We start from the raw sequence: 21,855 nt of genomic DNA, 5'->3' as shown, positions 1-21,855 counted from the left end.
CACTGGGGGCGGCCCCATCCGGGGCCCGGGGATGCTGTCAGGGCGCCGCCGGGCGGAGCTGCTGGAGGCGGCCGGGGGAGACGGGGAGCGTCCGGCGGCCGCTGCGGGAGCTGCTGCCCCGCCTGCCCGAGCCGCCAGCGCTGTCGGGCCCGCCGGGAGCCGGAGCTGCGCCGCTGCTGGGCGTCGGGGGCTGCCCTGGGCCGGGCGGGCCCTGACCTGCGGCCTCGGAGGCAAGTGGGGGGCTGAGGGGCGGGGGCTGGGGCTGAGGGGGTCTCGGGGGGGCTGAGGGGGTCGGGGGGAACTGAGTGGGGCTGCGGGAGGGCTCAGGGGGTTATTGGGGGGATCAGGGGGTTGGGGGGCTGTGGGGTCGGTGCGGGCCGGTTGCCGTCCAGGTGCCTGCTCGGAGCCGCCGGTTTCCCGAAGCACGGGGCTGGCCTGGCAGGCGCAGCCCTCAGCTCCGAGCCGTTCGCCACCCTCGGTTTAGGGCTGGTTTCAGCCTAGCGAGCGCAGAGTGGGCGAGCGCGGTTTCTCACAGGACAAAGCGCATATGGTTTGGAAGAATTTGAGGGCGATTTGAAGTATTGTCTTTAAACTTTCAGTGCAATTTTTTTTCCCCACAAACATCCAGCTTAGTCAAAGTCTAACTCCGTACGCTTTCACTGTAGAGTTTGTTTCATCGCTGCTAACCTAGCAGTTTAAATTTAAGAACTTAAAAGACCGTGCTTCTGTTAAAGCTTTGTGCTTTAAGTCTATTTTTTTCATATGTACCTGAAACTTGTGCTGTAAGGCATCTCTAGAAAACCAGGAGTGATTTGGAGTAGTCACAGAAAAGGTAACCAGGGCTAGCTTGCAGAACTCAACTGTGTTGTGGTCCAGTAACACATGGGTATTGACTTGTCAGTCAAGTCTTAACCAGTGGATAGGCTGTTTAGTGCCAGGCAAACCCATATTTTACTTACAGATTTATTTATATTATGTTTAGAATATATAAAAAGTACTTCCCTGTGGAAAACAGTCTGGTAGATTATAGTTTACATTTGATAAAATTCATCTACATGGAGAAGCTATGCTTACAAATGTCTAAAAAAGCAAATATAAAATGGATTAATTACTGCTTTACTAAAAAACCACAATAATTTAACTTCAACATTTTAGTTTGAATCGTTGATATCCAGCTATGATCTTTCTCCTGTTAGTGGGAACTGGACATTTTCAAGCTGGACAGGTTCACATCATTATTCTTTCATTAATAATTTAATTTGTTGTAAAGTGTCTAGTCTGCAACTTTTAAGGCTTTTCACATTGCTGTTTGCATTCAAGCAACTCAGAAGTTGGAGATGGTTATGGAAGCAGAATATCCCTGCTGAATCGTCCATGAGTACTCAAAATTCAAGTTCACTGTTGCAGCTCAGTAGATGAAGAGTAGGGTTTTGGCTGGGCAGACATTCGCTGTGTGCATACGTTTATCCAGCTGTGAGAGTGAAAGCTGTGTGCATTTACAGGTGTTAGAGGAGGGAAATAACCTTGAAGTCTGGGCAGAGGAGAGAGACTAGTTAGCGAGATGGAATAGCTTTGGGAACTTGTAAGGCTGAAATATAAAACAGAATCTAGAAGTGGCCAACACGATTTAAGTAGTTCAACGCCGAATAAGGGTGTTAAGGAATTTATAATTTGTATTAGGACCCAGAACATGCTGTTGATTTGAACCTCTCTCAGTCTGTGAGGCAGCAATGAACCATTTGAGAAAGGTCTGTTTTATATCCTAGATACAGGTGCATGCTAATTGGAAAGCATTAATAATTTTATTATTTGGCTGCTATTCATTTAGAAAATTAGAAAAGGTTTCAGAAGACTTGTTGTAAGTGTTATTATTGGGAGAAACATTGCAGGTAATTCATTTCATTATTAAATACTATGTGCCATCTAGGAAGACGACTTAGAGGGCTGAATGAAAATGAAGGTGGAAATCGTAAGAGTGTAAAACAGTATCTGTTTTTATAGCTCTATGAATATTCCTAAGAAAGCCAATCAAAGAGCTAAGCATCAGAAAAACTAGAAGTGTGTATCAGTAACTGTCTTTTTAGAATATGGTTGTCTGTGTCAGAAGCCAATAGGTGCTACAGTATACCTACCTCTTTTCAGTGCTGTGGGTCCATACAAAAGCCTATCAATTTGAGTGAATGTAAAAATTGTCCATTAGTAACATAAATTAATGATATTTGTTACATAATTTAACAGAGAAGTGCAGCAGGATAATTTTCTTACTTACTGGTTAGCTCTAAACTTGTTTAGTACAATAAAATTTTAACGTGACATAGCACGTTCCCACTTAAAGGAGTTTTGCTTTTCAGGACGATATCTTTGATGGAAATACTAATCTTGCATTACAATACTTTATAAACAGCAACAACAACAAAATTTCAGATCAGATAACTATTAACTGTAATTTTAGAAATGTTAAAATTCTTTCATTTAGGTTTTGTTCCCGTTCTCAGGGTGATGATGATAAGGATAGCTAATGTGTGATGGTGACTAGAAGACTAAGCATGTGAGGACATTATAATTGGGTGTAGTCCAAGTGAGACAGCGAGTGGACGTATCGGATGGAACCCATGCAAATGGAAAAACATAGGGGAAAATACTAAAATATTAAAAGAAATGCATGTATTTCTTAATATAATCTGCAAGGACATGCATAATAATCAGTGAGATCATAAACATTTTGATTGACTGAAGGCATGGCCCTTCCAATTCAGTTTAAGTCTTGGTAATCCATAGGTGGCTTTTGTTACAGTGTAGTAATGTTTGTTATGGCACAGATAGGAAAGACACAACAAGCAATTATTCTGTACATTTCATATATCATAGAATCATAGAATATCCTGAGTTGGAAGGGACCCTTAAGGATCATCAAGTCCAACTCTTGACACCGCACAGGTCTACCCAAAATTTCAGACCATGTGACTAAGTGCACAGTCCAATCTCTTCTTAAATTCAGACAGGCTCGGTGCAGTGACCACTTCCCTGGGGAGCCTGTTCCAGTGTGCAACCACCCTCTCTGTGAAGAACCCCCTCCTGATGTCGAGCCTAAATTTCCCCTGCCTCAGCTTAACCCCGTTCCCGCGGGTCCTGTCATTGGTGTTAATGGAGAAAAGGTCTCCTGCCTCTCGACACCCCCTTACGAGGAAGTTGTAGACTGTGATGAGGTCTCCCCTCAGCCTCCTCTTCTCCAGGCTGAACAGGCCCACTGACCTCAGCCGTTCCTCGTACGTCTTCCCCTCCAGGCCTTTCACTCATATATGGAGATCCAGCTACTCATGCATGGTCCTTTCTGCATTCCGTTCTTACTTATACTTCAACATAATGGTGTTTTTCAATTTTTTTTCACACACTCAGGTTTTTTGTTTTATTTTTTTGGTTGGTTGGCTTTTTTCCCTGAAAAATATACTAACGGATTTCTGATTTCTGGATTTTTGTTTGGATTTTGTATGTTTATTATGAAACATTACCTCCTGCGTAATGAAACCAACTAATTGAAATGTACTGAAAAAAAAGTGTTCAAGACATTAAAACAAACTGATATGGTACTCATGCATTGCAAATACCACTCTTGTTATTTTCAGTGTATTTACATCCTTCAGATGTCAGTGAAAAAGTCGGATGAACTATGATGTATTTAAATGGGTTTGGCAGGAAACATGGTTAGAATATTTAAGTAATAAGAAAAGCAGCTGAGCTTTGATGCTCTGAATAGTATAGTTAAAGATGTTTTTTAGTTAATTTTAACTGAAACTTGCTTTTTAAAATCAGGTACCAGCATTTGGCTTTTTTTTCTTCATAATTTTAGAAGCATGTAGAATATAATGGGACCACTGATGATTGTTCATGTTGTTTGTTTGTTTATATTTATTTTATTTTTTTTTTAATTCTGGATGCAGACAGCACACCATTGCAGGTGAGCAAGAATGGAGGAAGGTAGTCTCTAGTCTCTTGCAGAGAAAGGAAAATTCTGTGTCAAAGAGAAAGTACGGAAGTTGTTTGTAAATAAGTATGTTACTCCGCTACACTGGGGAAGAAGTCTTTGTCTGCATTAGTGACATTTATTTGCGCTAACTTATCGTGGTCAATGAAGCAATGGTGTTCATCTTCAGTATCCAAAAAAGCACGTCAGAGCAAGATATGTACAATAATTAAAAATTGGCAAGTGGATTTCTTTGAAATGTCATGTGTATGTGCATATTTTAAGATCTATATAGAGTTTGATGGATTGGCTTACTGGTACTGTGTGTTTGTGTGTGTGTGTCAGCTGGTACCTCTCTAGGCTGTTCAGTGTCTCTTTACTGAGGAAACTGAATTCGTTGTTGTCATGTTAATGTTCTGGGGCTAGTGATGATAGTGGGGGTTGGAATTAGATGGTCTTTAGTGTCCCTTCCCCCCTAAACATTCTATGATGATGGATTTTCTTTTCTTCCCATAACCCTGCTGATTTTGAGTCACCAGCATTTATTTCAGCTTGCATATTATGGGTTGAATAGTATAATGCTAAATGTTGTTTGAGCAAGAACAGTGTTGTTGCCTACAATTACTACTGCAGAACTCTTTTGCAGCTCAAGGGTTTATAAATACAAAGACCTGAAAGGCTCAGACTCTGGATTTTCATGGTGTTTCCTTGCTTTTTAGCTTAAAATGTAAAGCAGTATAAGATTTGCTAATATGTCCATGTCTTGAATCTCATTTGAAACAGCCGACTGAGCCTGTAATAAAGATATTTTTTTCTTGAGCTACTGCCAGTTGCTAAAAAACGGTTGTGAAAGCATCGCTGAAGCCCACCATATTTAAACTCTCACGAAGTCTTCTGACTACCTAATTTTGCAGTATTTTACTTCTTTATTTTACTGTCACGTTTCTTCGGTTCGTCAGTATGACCAGTCCTTCTGCAAAATAGAGTGGGACAGGATCTGAGTTTTGACCAAATTCTAGTATACAATCTAAAACCCTACCAAGGAAAGTAGTGGCAAATGGAAATGGTGCAAGCCATGTTTTCTGTATGCCACTGATTGGGGTAAGGTAGCTTCTAGCTTGGTTTTAAGGAAATGAATTTATCACCATTATAACTCAGTTTCTTTTTTTTCTTTTTTCTTTTTTTCTGTAACTGGTATTTGTTATTGCACACTGAGAGCAGACTCTTAATAGGTTTATGAAGGAAAAATTACAAGTGTATGAATATGATACATACACTTAGATAAGAAGCAATAAAATGATATAGTCATCAAGTTCTCACAGGACTTTTAAATAAGCTTTTTATTATTCTTTCAACAGACGTTTGGAAGCGTAAACAATGGAGGACGAGGCAAACCAAGTGCAATCCCTGAATGAAAAGCAGGTGCCGAACTCCGAAAGCGGTTATGTGTGGCATGTCACCGATATGAATCGACTGCATCGTTTCTTGTGTTTTGGTTCAGAAGGTGGTACTTACTGCATCAAGGAGCAGAAGCTGTGCTTTGAAAATGCAGAAGCTTTAACGAGGCTAATTGAAGAGGGTAGAGGTTGTGAAGTTGTTCAAGAGATAAAGACATTCAGTCAAGAAGGCAGAACAGCAAAACAGGAGCCCCTACTTTTTGCTCTTGCAGTCTGTTCCCAGTGTTCTGATGCAAAAACAAAACAAGCAGCGTTTAAAGCTGTTCCTGAGGTGTGTTGCATACCAACTCATCTCTTTACTTTCATCCAATTTAAAAAAGATCTGAAGGAGGGCATGAAATGTGGCATGTGGGGCCGTGCACTGAGGAAAGCTGTTGCAGATTGGTACAATGGAAAGAATGGCATGGCTGTTGCTTTAGCAGTTACAAAATATAAACAAAGAAGTGGTTGGTCTCATAAAGATCTTCTGAGATTGTCCCACCTAAAACCTGCCAGTGAAGGTAATATGCTTTTTATTTACCTAGAAATACTATGTTTTAAGCCTCTTATATTTACTGTGGAACTATTTTGGAAACACCGGTACCAGTGTGGAATGATGACATATTGGTGATCATATCCTGGAACTGAGTGATCACATCAGAAATATAACTGTTTATCTTCAGAGGTAAACAGGGTTTATTTCTTGTTTTTCTCTGCGTATGGCAAGAAAAGGTAAAATAATACAATTCCTTCAATTTGTTGCTATCTAGCTTACAAATGATGAAATAACCTTTTTTCATCATTTGGGAAGATCTGTTGGTTTGGAATGAATTAGGCTCCCGGCTTGCAAGGAGAATAAAACAGCTGCTCTAACTTGTATGGGGATGAACTCTTTTAGCTGGTCAGCAGGTCTGGGAAATTCCATTTATGGTGGTGGTTTTTGTTTTTAACAAAAAAATGCGCTAACTTTTTTGCTTGCCAGAATGATAAATGCCAATATAAAGAAGGTAATCCTGCTTGGAAAATATTTTTCTATAGGAATTGCTATAGTCACTAAATACATTACCAAAGGGTGGAAAGATGTCCAAGAAGCGTATAAAGACAAAGCAGTTTCTGCTGAGACTGAAAAACTTTTAAAGTATCTGGAGGCTGTGGACAGGGTGAAACATACAAAAGATGAATTGGAAGTTACTCATTTAATAGAGGAATATGGTCTGGTTAGAGAACATCTACTGACAAACCATCTGAAATCTAAAGAGGTAGGTAAAATTCAGGAGCTTTGTATTCTCTTTAGAGTTAACACTTTTTAGAGTATTAAGACTTGATTTCCATTCAAAAAGCCCTTATGGTTTATTTTTTTCAAGTTTATTTACACAAGTGGCTAATTTAATAAATGTCTCTTACATGTATTTTATAACTTGAACGTTTATTTCAAAATACAGTTATTTAATGTGCAGGTGTCAGTTTTTGTACTTGGGAATCTCATCTTTTTTCCTTCTGTTTCTTTGATCATAGGTTTGGAAGGCATTGCTGAAGGACATGCCCATTTCTGTATTATTGAGAAATTTAGGAAAGATGACAGCAAATTCAGTTCTTGAACCAAGAGGCTCAGAAGTGGGAATAATATGCGAAAGACTAAGAAATGAGAAATTACTAAAAAAGGTAAGACATTTTTCACAATCATCTGACTGACTTTTAACCCCTTCTAACCTGTATTTCTTTAGGCAACCTCTTTACAGAATAAAAGAAATTCTTTTTAAGAAATGTGTAGCTTATTCTTAAAAAACACCCAAACAACAACAGAAAACCCACACAACAATAGTGGAATTACCTTCACCTTGATAATAAAACTTTAATAATTTCTCATTTGATTTTCTTTGCCCCTATTTCCAAAACTTTTTTACAAATGAAGTGTAATGACAGCTAGGATCTTTTCTTAAATTAAGGTCGAGGCAAGCTTTGCTTGTTGGGTTCATCCATTGCTCCAGAGTGTTGTAATTTAGAATCAGCAATACAATCCTAAAAAGTGAGTGGAAGCCACTCTTACAGGATCCTAGGAAGTGAATGAAGAAACTAGCACAGCAGCTGAGAGAAAAAGTGACAGAACAAGGAGACTTTCTCCTTTCAGAGTGCTTTACTTTTTCAGAGGTAATGCAATAAAAGGAAAAAGAGGGTTCCAATGGAATTCGTTGGAAGATTCGAGAAAGGGAATGAGGTTCATCGTTACCTGTAACTGACAGCTATCAGTTCATGCTACAGCTTTAAAAAAAACTGCACAAACCCTTTGAACAAATTGAAGTAAACAGATCTTGCAGTAGGATCTTCTTTTTAGTTTGTGTTGCTTTTTTTTTTTTTTTTAAGTGAGTTAACTTCTGAAAATTTACTGTTGATTTATTTTGTCTGTAGGGTAGAGTACATCCATTCCATATATTGGTTGCATTAGAAACCTATAAAGCTGGACATGCAAGCAGAGGGAAGCTTTGGTGGCGTCCTGATGAAGACATTTTAGAAGCTTTAGATGCTTCGTTCTACAAAACTTTCAAGGTAATAAAGTTCTTCAGTTCACTAAGCTTTTTGAGAAGTCTCTTTTTTTTTTTTTTGAAAGCTGATAAAATAATACAGAAAAATTTGTTGGGTGGATAATACTTTTAGAACTTCATAATAAAAATCTTAGTAATAGCTATTTTATTAAACAGAGGACAAAAAAAAACAGCTTTCATATATTCAACTTTTGGCAATGTTATTGTCCCAATGTTGCCCGAAAAAGAATTAAAAAAAAAAAACGCACACTTCTATGGTTGAAAGTAGAAGAAGGAAGAAGTTAATATATTATGTAGATGTTTTCTTACTTTTTTTTTTCTTTTAGACAATTGAACCAACAGGGAAACGTTTCTTACTTGCAGTCGATGTCAGTGCATCAATGACACAAAAAGTGTTGGGCAGTGTGCTGAATGCTAGCACGGTTGCAGCGGTGATGTGCATGGTGAGGCATTAAACTTCTTTTATTTGTAGCTATTTGCAGCTTGAGCTTTCCTTTTGATACAAAGGTACTCTAAAGCTGGTTAGAAACCAGAAGGAAGTTGATATATATATGTATAATTTTTTATTATTATTTTTGTTACCGAAGGTATGGCTTTATGCTTTACTGGTAGGCCAGATGCTTAAAGCAGCCAGATTCAGAAAAGTCACTTTGATTAAAACTGGAAACCAGCTTCTTTAAAGTGGTCGAGGCTGCTTTTTCACTTATTGAAACTGAAAATACATTGAAAAAAAAACACACACACACACAAAAAAACAAACCAAAAAAACAGAAGCATTAATAATTTAATACAGATTGGATTGAGAAATTTTGGGTTAATTCTTCTGTGCATTTGAGCTATTGACACTGACTTTGTATCACAATGGCTTTCACCTCAATTTGATATTCTAAAGCTTCTTGTGCGTTTATATTAGAGTAGAACTTGTTTGCATTGAAAAATGTTTAGTGTTTTATGTCAAAGGGGAGAGAAGAAATAGGGAAGTATTTTTAGTTACAGTAATTAGAACATTTTTTTTAGCTCTGATTTTGCACTGTCTATTCACAGTAATATTACAAAGTATTTAAAGTATAGAGTGAAGCTTTAGCGTATATAATGAGCCACTCTGACTTACATACAAAAGGTTATGATGTGTGTTCAGCAGGGAATGTCTTGGTTCAGTCAGGAAAAGTTCTAAATAACATTTTTATTTTTTGTCGTCTTCTTTCTCAGGTTGTAGCACGTACTGAGAAGGATTCCCACATCGTTGCCTTTTCACAGGAAATTGTCCCTTGCCCTGTGACAGCTGATATGACGTTACCTCAAGTTTTAGTGAAAATGTATGAAGTATGTAAAAATAATTGAAAAAAATGCATTGCCTTTTTTTTTTATTTTATTATTTCTTGTGCTGTGGTTAGTCCATATCTGTATAGTAGAATGCTGTGTATTTTTTTTTCTCCCTTTTATTTAGGGGAGGTCCAGCAAATGTTATTATTTCAACTGCCTGAATATTAAATAAAGCAATTTAGAATGGCATTGCTAGATCACAATGGCTTAATTTGAAAACAATAACTTCAGTTATGTCATTATTTTATTTATTTAAGTGAAATGAATGAGTGAACTGTTTTGTTGTTTAACAAAGACGATTCTGTATGTGATATACCATGAGGCTTACATAAAAAGTAATTTTTCCATGAGTTACTAATTTCTGTAGTAATGTGTTCCATGTGTGTATATATATATTTTATATATATATATATATATATTTATATAGATTTTTTTTTCCTTTTAAGATTCCAATGGGTACGACTGATTGTTCCCTTCCAATGATATGGGCTCAGAAAACACAGACAGCTGCTGATGTCTTCATTGTATTTACTGATAATGAGACATTTGCTGGAAATACTCATCCTGCAACAGCTCTTAGAGAGTACAGGGAGGTAAATATGCTTCTGAGTGCTTGCAATTGATGAATGCAGTACAGAATAAATACTAGTTCTCTACATGTTTTACAGATTAAACAAGTTGTCACTGTCTGCAGTAAATAATAATCTCTATATCGTTAAAAACAAATTCTATGCGTAGGCTGAATTAGTGGAAGTAATTGCTCGTATTCAAAACCATTGAATTGCAAAAAGGATTTGTAATTAAACTACTTTGCTAGCTGTACTTGTAATATCAGTGAAAATTTGTTTGGCATTGAGAGAGTGTATGAATTTCTGCATTCTATAATTCTATGATTGATGCTGAATTCTATAATTGATGAAATAAGTTTTTTACAGGAAGCTCTTAAATAATGGTACTGTGCTCCCAGAATTAAATTAAACTTTGATCTCTGCATTAGATCTCACAAACATGAAACAAAGTAATGAAGACAAGTCTGTAGGGAAACCCTCAAGAGGATAAGGTGATAGTACAATGTGAAGAAAGCCCTATATGTTTTAAAGTGGCTATGTATGCATTTTTGAAACAGAACTAAGAAAAACACTTCCTACGAGCATGTTGCTATTGAAAATTATTTGAACAGCAAACAATCTTTTAGGCTTAAAGGGAACTATTTCTAAATTAATATATTTTAAACTGCAAAGACAAGTACGTATGGGCAGTGATCTTCATACCATGTCCGTCCATTTGAAATTAATACCAGAATCTTTAACTTGCCTAGTGAAACCTTGCCACAGAGTTATTTAGTTGAGAGTAGCTCCCACTCCTAAATTTTTGCTTTTAACAAAGCATTCCCATACTCTGGCCTTAATATCACTTGCTTTGTTTCAACTTACACATTACTGACATGTAAATCAGCTCATTTAGCTGAGTTGTCCAGGTCACAGCTGCTTTATTTGTTCAACCAACACTTGGACTCCTTGCCTAAGACAAAAACACGCTCCTTGATTCATATTAGATGATTTGATTATTATTATTGAAAGTTTTCTCTCAGAATGATCTTCAGAATAGCAAATGCAGTGTTTACATTTGAAGTCTATAAATCTTAATATTGCAGGGAAGTTTTGCCAATAGCATTCGTTGTAGTTTATTTGTATTTGTTTAAATATAACTGTTGTTTTTACTGCAACTTAAGTACGGTGTTAACAGGCAGTCTGCAATTCTTGTTACGGCATACCTAGGTTCTATCAGTATGCCTTTTCAGACAGTGGTTTATGTACACCAGATAGTAAGATTTGGCCGCTGTCTGTCATGTTTCATTTACTGTATATCTGTGTATTTCTGAAAATATTTTTTGTTCTTCCTCTAGAAAATGGGTATTCCTGCTAAATTGATCGTATGTGGAATGACGTCAAACGGCTTTACGATTGCCGATCCAGATGACCGAGGCATGTTGGATATATGTGGCTTTGATACAGGAGCTTTGGATGTTATTCAGAACTTCATTTTGGATTTGATTTAGCATTGTAGGCATCTGCTCTTTCCAATGGGTCCATTGCTGGAAACAGACTTTTCACCTTGGGAACTCCCAGCCAAATATACTTTATTAGAATATGGCACATTATATACATATCAGAGCGTAACCGTTTTGCGAAGGGAAAACAAGAAAAGCAGATGAGATACCGCTTTTCTCTTTTCTCCTATTGCACACAATTTAAAATAACAATGGGAAGTTTGTTAAACGTAGCTACAGGGTTACACAACATGTAATTTAATTTCATTTATAATAGATTATAAATAGTGAGATTTCTTTTTTCCCCTGTTGCTGTGGAATGCTTGTTTGCAAGAGTGAATTGATGAATTATTCCTAGGATGGGCAGGACAGAAAAGTGGTTTTAGCTTTTTAATAATGTTAGTTTAACAACTAACATTAGTTTAGAGGGATCTTTCTTTAGGCTTTTTTTTAACAAATAACTAAGGTTCAACAGTTTCCATAATTATACTTTAGATCTACAAAAGAAGTATTTTCTGGGATTTTTTCATGTGAGACCATGTAACTGTGATGCAGTATAAAAGTTACCCAGTAAGATTTTATACTGACAAAACTGAAAGTGGAAGAGCTCATGCTTCTATTTAGATTATCTGGATTTTTGAGGATAAAGTAATTGTTTCTAGAGAGAGGGGTAGTTTCTGTACAATGCAGTTTCAAAAGCACTATTTTAGATTTCATGTGCTTTGTTGAATGTTCAACAAACTTTTTAGTAGTGAAAGGTCTTGGAAATGGCTGGGAAGCCACATTCACTACATGTTATAACTTAGGTAGCATCAGCCCACTTTCAGTGAGGAAGATCAGCAAGTGCATGCGTCTTAGCCTACTCTTGAAAGCTGAGTAGCAACAACCAGAAACAAAGAGCTACGTTTTCTTCAAAGGAATGTATTGGATGATACAAAAATCTTCCTAATGAGAATACTTCATTTAAAAAAAAATCTTTTTGTAGATTAACATTATTTCTGATTTCTTAAATTAATTCAATCTAACATTTTTCCAAACTACCTCCAGTTTATAGTGACCAATTCTTAAAAACTTTTATGAAGTGTACAGTTGCCTCGTTCTCAAAATCTTGTTTAGGAAGTGATTGAAACTGGATTTTTATTTTTATTTTTTTTTTAGTCTGATAGTAAGAGTGTGAGTAAATACAGAGAAAGCTAGTGAATATCTTACCACTTTGGAACAGGAACCAATAGCAATTCATGTGTATGTGTATTTAAATCTGTGTGTGTGTGTATTTAGGTATGTGTGTATAGGGGGGAAGTTAAAAGATCTCTTTTCGCAGATCAGTCTTAAAAGATGAGAGCTTTTTTCAGTGATGCTTTTACAGCTTCCCCAAGATGTATATGTCAGCCTCTTTTATGCTAATTCTGGCTGTTTTAAACAGTGAATTTGGTGTTAATTTGAAAATAATTATGGTTTATAAAGATTACCCGATTGTGGTAAATGACATGTAAGACCATATTTTTCTGCCTAAAAGACAAGCTTTTAAATGTAAAATTCAAGTTCATATTATACTTTTGATACTTGTAACACTTTTCATTACGCCTCCTACATATTGACTCTAAGTTCAAAGTTTGCATTCTGTAGGATGGTTATCTATTTTGGTGCTATCTAAAATGTGAGATTACATGTTACTGAAGGTATTCTGCTACACACTTCTACACTACCTAAATGAATAAATCAGAACGGTGAAGGAAGCCTTTTCTGACATTGATGTACAGAAACAACTCTAGAGTTGTTTTAAATCTGTGGCTTAAAGAGCTGATGGTAAGAATGTTAGTTTTCAGTGGACATGAATGTAGTTACTTCTGAATTATCCCTACTGTTACAATACAGCTCTGATAGAATGCTTGAACACAGGACTACCACCAGCTTGGCAGGTGACATCCAGAAAAAAACAAGCGTTCCTGCAAAAACTGATAAAATAGCACTTTGAGTTTGAAAATTAGCCATTTCCTTTGAAAAACTTCTTACCAAGTGTAGTCTCCTTGCGAAATGAACACAATGAATATGGGGCGTAAATGCACTTGCTCACTACATGTAAATTATTTAAAGTAAATGCACTGATGTTTTGGAGTTGTTTTTGGTAGTAATGTGTTTTAAATGAGGCAATAGTCAAACACTTGATTAGATGTTTCCTATTAAGCTAGCGATGTTGAAAATAACTGACAGATAAGTATCTTTTGCAGGTACTTTTTCTTTTTTGAAGTAGTATTTGTGAAGTAATAGGAAATATTTTGGACTAAATATGAAATGAGAAACTTAAACTGGTATTTCAAGTAACTTTTTGCAGTTAATTGCATAAATTTACTGCAAATAAAATATTAGACTAGTTATTAACAGATTGATTGAACAGTTATTGTAGCGTTGCATCCTTGAAAGCAGTCCGGTTTAAAATACAATTCCTTGAACTACAGTAAAAGTGAAGGTGAATTTTTCAGTAGAACTTAGAGAAAATGTTGACACTAGATAGCTATGTGCTATGTTAAAGATAGTCACCCATGCTGGAGTACATAATTTGCCCCTAAATATTTACCATATGTCTGTACCAAAAAAATCTTGTTAGATTATTGTAGATGGTTGGTTAGCCAGTGTAAAGCTAGCACTGTTGAGATCATCTTGTCACCTGCTCCTCCTTTACAGTTTCACAGAGAGGGGAAACTGAAGTAAATGCTGACAGATGAAACTTGGCAGTATGTTGGCCCTTGTTCCTCCTATTTTCTGTCTGGGGTTGGTTATTATACAGTAAGGGGCAAAGAAGACTGCTGTGTTTTCCTTTTCCACAGACTGATCTTTATTATCTGTCCACAGGCTGAATTTTAGGGGAACTGTCTGACTTGTTTGCCGTAACAAATTTCTCCTGATTTTAGTCTTTAGTTATTAAACAAATAATTTCCAAAACAATACCTGGACATATGAAGAGGCAACAATTACTGTACTCTTTTAAAGGAAAAAAAGAAAAGCTAAGACACAGTTGCTCAGCTGAAGTGTTAGTTCAGTGTACAATAAATAAACCCTTTCACTAAAGAGTAGACATGACTTGATTTCAAGTTAAATGTTTGCATTGGAGGAACACTGACTAACAAAACAAAAATGGGGCTATAATTGTGCACTACAGTTTAGCAGTAAAAATAGAACAGGAAAGATTTTAAAGATAGTGAAGTTTATTCAGAATGTTAAAAAAAAAGGCAAAAAAACAATAAAAATCTAAATGCAGAGTGCAGGTGTAGACTAGGTGAATGCAGGTTTCTTATTTGTCAGAATTAACAGGCTTTCAGTTTGACTGACATTTCACTGTGAGCCCCTAATAATTCTTAAGTGTTAGATTATTGTCTAAGACTGTAATGTTCAGGCACTTTAGCATAAAGAAAGAAGAAAAGGATGTAATGGTTGGAAGCACAGCAGAGGTAGAACGTTCTTCTATAAAGAAGGGCTGTAACCAGTGGACATCAGAGGTCATGTTTCCTTATAGCAGTGATACAGACAAGCATGTGGGCACGTGATGCTCAAGAATTCTTTAAAATTATGCATCGGTATTGTGTGATGAATAAAGACAGTAATAATTTTGCCAAGAATTAGACTTTTGTGCCAGGATTTTTAGACCTATAGGAAGGAAAGGGAGAGTTTGGGATGCTTGTAGAACTTACTTAATTACTGGTAGAACTGGGGGCTTAATCCACAGTTGTGTGTTTAATAAAGAGAAGTCTAAAAGTAGGTCAAGGTCTGAAGTTAGCAGTGCCAGTCTAACTGCCCAGTACGTAACGGCCACTAATAACTGGCCATAAAGTACCTTGCTGCTTTAAACCACTGTTAAACCTGTTTGTTAAACATAAATCGTTGTGGGGACAGGACATTTGTTCTTTGTTGTTGTTGTTGCTTTTTAATTGGGGGCCATTAATACCCATTTATGGGTATTGCTTTCAAAGGCTATTTAACGAAGTGTATGTTCTTGGCTTAAAAAGTACACCAGCAGTTGTGGAAATGTATTTTAATAATGACTCTGTCTGTAAAAACACTAGGAAAATATTTTTCTCCATTGCAAAATGCTGTGCTGCTTAATCACGTAGCCACCATACCAAAAGCATTAGTATTGGTTCCGTTTGTTGATTCTTCTATTACCCATTTTTTTCTCTGCTCTTCCTTTTCTCTGTTAATGTTGGCTTTTTTCTCCTTTTCCATCACCTCGTGAACCTAGACCTATACTTGAATCTCTTCTCACAAGCTCTCGTCCTTTCCTTTTTTGCTACTGTTCTAATTCTGCCTTTTTGCTGTCATCAAGCATGTTAGCTTAGCTAAGCAACTTACGCCAGAACTGATGTCATAGTATTTATCTTAACTTAAAAAAGGACAACTTTTTCACTTTCTTTGATTATATAAATATCTAGTAAGATATTTAATTTGCTGTATCTGTAAGATTTTGGTTAAAAAAAAGAAGTTGCATAAATTACAAAAGCGTATCTTTGTTTCTTTAAAAAATCCAACATCTGCCTGTGAAACTAAATGGCTTACTTTTATAAAACTATTTAAAATTGGCTTTTCAAATGTAAAGCTTCTTTCTCGAGTTTGTTGGGTAGGTCAGAGCTTTTCATTCTGCCTTATGTTATCAAGTTGTAATAAGCAGAATTAAGGAAACATTTAAATGAATCTTCTGGATGAGTGGGCAGCTTCTTAGCAATATTGAAAATATTTGAAGAATAGAATGTAGAAGTAAACCTCAGCAAAAATCACTTGTCTTGCTTGCGCTTTTAATCTTCCTTGTTTTTTTAAGCATTTCATCACTTTATTGAGTTTATTTAGCTATTTGCAGTGGCTCACAGTGGACAAATACGCTGTAAGTAAATTGTTCTACGGGTTTTATTGCTGAAATGGTGGAGATTTCATCATACCCTGACAGAGTACAGTGTACAACGTTGCTGAGTAAGACTTAGGAGGAAAAGGTAAAACAGTAGGACTGTATTTTGTATGTGCTGCGTAAAATTAGCTAATTGCAGCATAAGGTTTGTGTCTTTTAAGTATGTGTGCTTACATTTGGATTTATGGTTTTGATACTGTAACGTGTGGTTTCTTTAGGTATTTCTGCATTCTGAATTTAAGTTTAAATAAATATATATATTTGCATATATGTGGTACAGTCAGAACTTTCATAAATACTTCATTAACAAATAATGAATGGAAATAGCTGTTTCCCTAATGTTACCAGCTTTTTAGTTAAGCACAACTATTTACAATAGAACGTCTATTCTGTTACGTTCTCATATAAAAGTGCAGTTCTACTCTTTCAAAATAATTCTGTATACGCAATGAACAGATAAATGCATTCACAGCTCTGTCTGCTTAGTTAAATAACTTGATGTTTGTTTTTAGCTACTCATGCTTCTTAGGAGCATACTATTTGAGCTGGATGAGTGCTTAAGTATAATTTCCATTACAGAATATTTTAACGGACAATTTTTAACATTCACATCCCAAGACAACCATTATTTTAAAATAAACAGCTTTTGTTCTGGAGACAATACTAAGCAAAAAATATGGAACTTTTTATTTTGAATGCCTCTCCCTGCCCTTTTTAGTCCCTAGAGTAGAACCACACTTGAACTGCCGTATCATGTTTAAATAACTTAAACATAACATGGCTTTGTGCCATCCAGTAATGAAGGCACTGTCTTGCTGCTACTTTCTATGAAACAATACAAAATGAATGAGAAAACATTTGGATGGGGAGCCTTAATATAGTTGAAAAGAAATAATAAACTGGCACTCATGAGGCTCTGCAGGCGTACAGTAGGCTTTCTCAGCTGTTGGAGTGGAATATTGCCTTAAGTGCCCTGGGATTTCTGAAATGTAGAACTCAAAGTGGTATTTTAAACTACTGTTTTGGGACTTTTTCTATCAGGGAACAAAATGAAAAGTGAGGTCTTTGAAAAATTCCTTTGCATACTGTTATTTTTACATGATGGATTTACAAGCTTTCAGGTGCAAAATTGTTAATCTTCTAAGAAAACAAAACTGGCCTAAGAATTATACACAGGGAAAAAGAATACTTGGATACCAGCACATGTGCAAACTAAATTGCTTTATTAAATATAAATTTAGGGAGAGATGCACATTTGGCGTTTTAACTTAATGAGTGTGTCCTCGTAAACAAAGACTTAAGGCAATGATGAAACTAGCAAAAGGTAGTGAATTGCAATAATAATATAACAAGGTCAGTGTGTTTAGTTAGCTAATTACATGTTAAAGATGCACAGTGCAGATGACTGTATACTGAACTCTTTTTACAAACTGTTACTTAAATTTATTTCAAAGCTGCACTGCAGTAAGGAAGTTGTCAAATTCAGATGACAGCCTTATAATCACAATTATCCGAGCTGAAGATGGATGTGGTGCTTTGTTTCCTTGTGGAAAGAAAGTTGTTTATGTGCACGCAGTGCCCGCAACAATGGAAATAACAGACGTCTTATTCACAAGGAGTGAATAAAAATAGACTAATGTTTTTATTCTAAACTGTGCATCTTTAGTAGTGTAATTGTCCCTTTTACTGAGGAAAGGGATATAATTTTCTACTCGCGTATGATGAACTTTCCTGAAATAACCAAGTCTTGGCATTGGCTGCTCTGGCTTTGGATGTACATTGTACTGAAACTATTGAATTTGGATTTTTTAGACATTTAACTGCAAGTTAATATTGCTAGTAAACTGCATTCTGACTGTAGAACTTAAGTACTAAATAAACTCTATGCATATTAGACTCATTTTACTTGGTCTTAAGTTTCATAATAGCACTGGATTGATGATGATGTAGAGTTTAGTGTCACTGAGCTGCCTGGCTACACCAGGATATTCCAGAATGACAGCGTCTAGACTGATACAGTGCAGAATAAAGATGAAAGCAATTACCTACCACTCTAAAACTGCCAGGATCTCTACTCCCTTTTTCCATAACACTTGAACTTATAATTAAGTACTTACAAGATCAGATGATGAAATACAAGGGAGGTAAACAAAGGTGGATATCCCCTACCATTCATAACTGTCAAGGGAGAACCTCCTACTACCTTAATCTTCCACAAACATATATGACCAAAGAATTTAATCAAAGGACAGGGGCTAGGTTTGGGAGACTGTTGTAGTTCAAGCCTCTTCAGAAGATCTTAAGATACTCGCATACAATGAAAGCCTAGTCAGTGTTAAAACAGTGACTGACCCTTTGCAAGACCGCAAAGTTGCAGGTTACGTGTGATCCTCTGCTTGAATTGAGAGCAACCATACGAGAGAATAGTGAAGCTGACCGACTTTCCCTACTGCCAGCCTCCTCTATTAAAAGGAATGACCGATACCACAAAGGGCACTCACTGATTGATCCAATACTTGCATAACCCATTCCTGTAATTTACATTTAAGTTCTCTTGTAAATAAAATTACAATTTAAGTTGCACAAAAATAGGTGGTTTCAACACTATTTAGAAATACACAAAAGCAGAGCCATTAGGTACTGCTTTTAATAACAGGCAAAAAAATCAAACTAGTACAAGTAATGAAGTAACAAATGAACAACAGTTAGAAACTTGACATGCAGCAACATCACTATAAACGTGATGCTTTGTACTTTCTTTGATTGCAATTTGACATTTAAAATTTAACAAAGCCATTAAATTGACCATGTATTGTAACTGTGGTAGAATGAGACTAGAAAGTAATCTTAGTTACAGAAAAAAACAAGCTTCTTCAAAAACCTTAACTCTACTACAGTCAGTATTTCATTGAAGCATATTACCACCACTGCAACACCAATAAAATGACATCATTAGAATACACTTGGAGTTCCAAGAGGTACATAACGACTGTGGTAAAGCTGAGGCAAGGAAACGAAGTAATTTGTCAGTTCCATAGAGTCTGTGTCAGAGAAGGATCTGAGATTCAGAAATTCTTGGCTGGAAGCAGTTAACCCCAGCTGATGCAGCGTGTCTTTGCAATCTTTTTAACTTGTCTGAATTTCTACCTGTTTTATATAAAGGCAGAACTAAGCTAGGCTAGATGGTGGTTCAGGATTTTCCTTTCAGTTGACATTGATGAATCAACGGCAGTAGCTTGCCTTCTTCGTGAAGTCTTTGGGTATCTGTAGCACCTCCAACAAAAGTCCCATTAACAAACACTCTTGGGACCTATCAAGAACAAGAAAATTGCATCAGTCACTTGAAAAAAAAGAAAAACGTAAGCAAACCCATATGGACTCAAGCACTGTTATGTATGCTTCCACATTCCACTCTTAGCATAGGTGTGGGTGTGTATGTATATAGTGTATACACACACACACAATATTTACTCTCTTAATATGCATATTACTGTTTCAATATTACTGTAAAACTCCTGTTTCCATAGTATTTACAGAAATGGAAAACTTTGTTCACTTGCTACTCAGAAGCGGGTTTGAAGTCACTACGGGGGAGATTCATAAATTCGAACAATTGAGTCAAGTGAGGCTATATAATATTAAAGAATGACAAACATGGTAAGTGCTATTGCAATAAATACGTCTATACAAATGAAAACTGACTTTGATACTTAAATCATCTTAGTGGCAGTACAGAGAAGATCATCTCTGAGAGACAGCCAGAAGGTCTCAAGAAAAAGCACAGAACCCTTCTGCAGTACCTTGTTTTTCATTTAGGAGCTTGTATCCCAAGTTTACTCAGCCCAAAAGACTGAAGACCTTGATATGTCCATAACCCACAGAAAACACGTAGTTTAAGTTCTTATTTTTCTTATTACATGCAAGAAAGTATACTCACTGTTCTGCCACCAGTCATCTGTTCAAGAACATCTTGTATCTGGCTTCCGTTTTCATTCAAGTCCAGTTCTACAGCTGTGTAATTTACATTCATGTGCTCAAAAAGCTTTTTTGCCTTTTTGCAGTAGAAGCACGTAGTTTTAGAGAAAATCACCACACAGTTCTCTGAAATAATCTCCTGTATATTTACGAGAACGTTCAAGTAAGTAAGCCTTGTTTTTAAGTCAGTGTATTTTAACAGTACCCAACAGCCATGAAAACAGAGGGGAAGTTATAAATCTGCTATAATTGTAACAAATGTTTGGTAGCAGTAATTTGACTAGCTTTAATCCCCAATACTGATAACAGTCCTGAATTAGACTAGACAGCTGAAGAAAAACATACAAAGGATACAGCCCAGAAAGACCAGGTACCAGCACTGGGGATGAACAACGCTGCCCGTATTACTTAATATTAACATTAATTACAATTAACTGTTAAAAATCGGGTGGGGTAGGCAGAACTTACATAACTTCTTTGTGCAATTCAGACAAGCTGTGAAGCAGCCACGATTTTTAGACAAGTTGAAGACGCGAACAGCTGAAGACACAAATAACGTTGTAAGACACAAGCCATTTGTTACCTGGATTCGATTCGCAGCGTCACTGCTAGACAGTCCAACAGAGAGGGGCTGGCTGTTCCCCATCCTAAAGCTAAACAGAAATGCAAGTCAGATAATATAAGCTTACAAAGAAATGACAATTTTCAGCTCACAAATTAAAGTTGTTTTTTTAAAAGGATCGTAGTGCTGTAAATATTTCGTGTAATTTTCCCGTCACGCTTGGGTGCCCATCAACTGCAACGCCGGGGCTGCGTTAGCTCCCACAGCGCGCAGGACGATCAAAATACAGCCTGACTTTACAGACTGCACGGAAAGCGGTTGCTTTCCCCAGACTAACACTTTAGTTTCCTTTTCAACGCCGACGACCGCGGGCTGTAGGGACACCCCCCGGCTCCCCCCTGTCCCCGTGCCGTCCCCACCCACCCCCGGCGCAGCCCGGCCGCCCCCCGCGGCAACATGGCGGCCGGCCGGAAGGGGCGGGGCCCCGCAGTCCTCGCGGCGGTCCGGTGCCGCTCGAGGCCCCCCCTCCACCCCCTCCCCGCCTCCCGGCCGAGCGCGGGGCTGCCCGCGGCGCTGCCTGCTCTGCGCCGGGGGTGGCGCCACGGGGGACGCCTCCGAGCCCGCGGGGAATTGCCAGACGGGGCCGCGGGTTCCCTGGGTGCCCCCTGCCCGCCTGCTGGGGAGGAAAAGTCTGAAAGTTGTGGCCCGGGTCACTGCGCAGCCGTCAGTCCCGTGATGAACAGCACAAGGAAATCGATTAATGTGTAAAACCGGCCCCTGTTCGCCTACGGTGCTCCCTTAAGGGTAACAGGTTGATGTGGATTCAGACACGGTGTGTTTATTTTGCTCCTGTGCTACAAGACTCGAGCAATCCTTCTTGATGTACATGATCTTGGTGAACTTAACTGTGACTTCAAATTGTCAAACCTTCTTTTGATTGTATAGAAAACGTGGCTGTAGTCTGTTACACCACGGCTGTGCTGAAGTAGTTTACAAATGCAGCTGGAACCTGTACCCATGCAGTGTGCTTTCGCTGTACTGAGCTGTAACATGTTTTCCCATTTCAGATAAAGGTTTTCTAGCTTCATCGCCTGGGCTAAAGCTGATAAGCACTTAG

At 37.4% G+C, this 21,855-nt stretch overlaps 2 protein-coding genes across 3 annotated transcripts; one reads left to right on the top strand and one right to left on the bottom strand.

Moving 5' to 3' along the window:
• Positions 1-17,340, top strand: RO60 (Ro60, Y RNA binding protein). 2 transcript variants are annotated; one of them, XR_010833354.1, is made up of 9 exons: positions 1-230; positions 5,320-5,918; positions 6,436-6,656; positions 6,913-7,059; positions 7,804-7,941; positions 8,264-8,380; positions 9,147-9,253; positions 9,707-9,853; positions 11,167-17,340. XR_010833354.1 is itself a non-coding variant. In XM_067001721.1 (9 exons), the coding sequence occupies exons 2-9, from the start codon at positions 5,339-5,341 to the stop codon at positions 11,317-11,319; spliced, it is 1,617 nt and encodes a 538-aa protein (XP_066857822.1). In that variant the 5' UTR covers positions 1-230; positions 5,320-5,338; the 3' UTR covers positions 11,320-17,340. The 2 variants fall into 2 exon arrangements, 1 of the variants encoding a protein (XP_066857822.1); XM_067001721.1 differs by having other exon boundaries at positions 9,147-9,260.
• A 1,492-nt stretch (positions 17,341-18,832) lies between these two features.
• Positions 18,833-21,276, bottom strand: GLRX2 (glutaredoxin 2). The gene is made up of 4 exons (XM_013190159.3): positions 21,162-21,276; positions 20,760-20,829; positions 20,139-20,315; positions 18,833-19,511 (listed from the first exon to the last, which is right to left on the bottom strand). Exons 1-4 carry the CDS (start codon positions 21,194-21,196, stop codon positions 19,392-19,394), a joined length of 402 nt encoding a protein of 133 aa, XP_013045613.2. The 5' UTR covers positions 21,197-21,276; the 3' UTR covers positions 18,833-19,391.
• Positions 21,277-21,855: the final 579 nt, after the last annotated feature.

Source organism: Anser cygnoides, chromosome 8, assembly GCF_040182565.1.
Source record: "Anser cygnoides isolate HZ-2024a breed goose chromosome 8, Taihu_goose_T2T_genome, whole genome shotgun sequence".
Taxonomy (NCBI): Eukaryota; Metazoa; Chordata; class Aves; order Anseriformes; family Anatidae; genus Anser; species Anser cygnoides.
Note: the sequence above shows the minus strand (reverse complement) of the source record. Positions and strands in the feature narration are given on the sequence as shown.

Excerpts from the sequence above, each read along its gene's own strand:
- RO60 (XM_067001721.1), top strand. The coding sequence starts at position 5,339 with ATGGAGGACGAGGCAAACCAAGTGCAATCCCTGAATGAAAAGCAGGTG. Across the intron at positions 5,919-6,435 it reads CCTAAAACCTGCCAGTGAAG|GAATTGCTATAGTCACTAAA; the intron begins GTAATATGCTTT and ends ATTTTTCTATAG. Across the intron at positions 9,854-11,166 it reads CTCTTAGAGAGTACAGGGAG|AAAATGGGTATTCCTGCTAA; the intron begins GTAAATATGCTT and ends TTCTTCCTCTAG.
- GLRX2 (XM_013190159.3), bottom strand. The coding sequence starts at position 21,196 with ATGTTGCCGCGGGGGGCGGCCGGGCTGCGCCGGGG. Across the intron at positions 20,830-21,161 it reads GCGGCCGGGCTGCGCCGGGG|CTTTAGGATGGGGAACAGCC; the intron begins GTGGGTGGGGAC and ends ATTTCTGTTTAG. Across the intron at positions 19,512-20,138 it reads AGATGACTGGTGGCAGAACA|GTCCCAAGAGTGTTTGTTAA; the intron begins GTGAGTATACTT and ends TGTTCTTGATAG.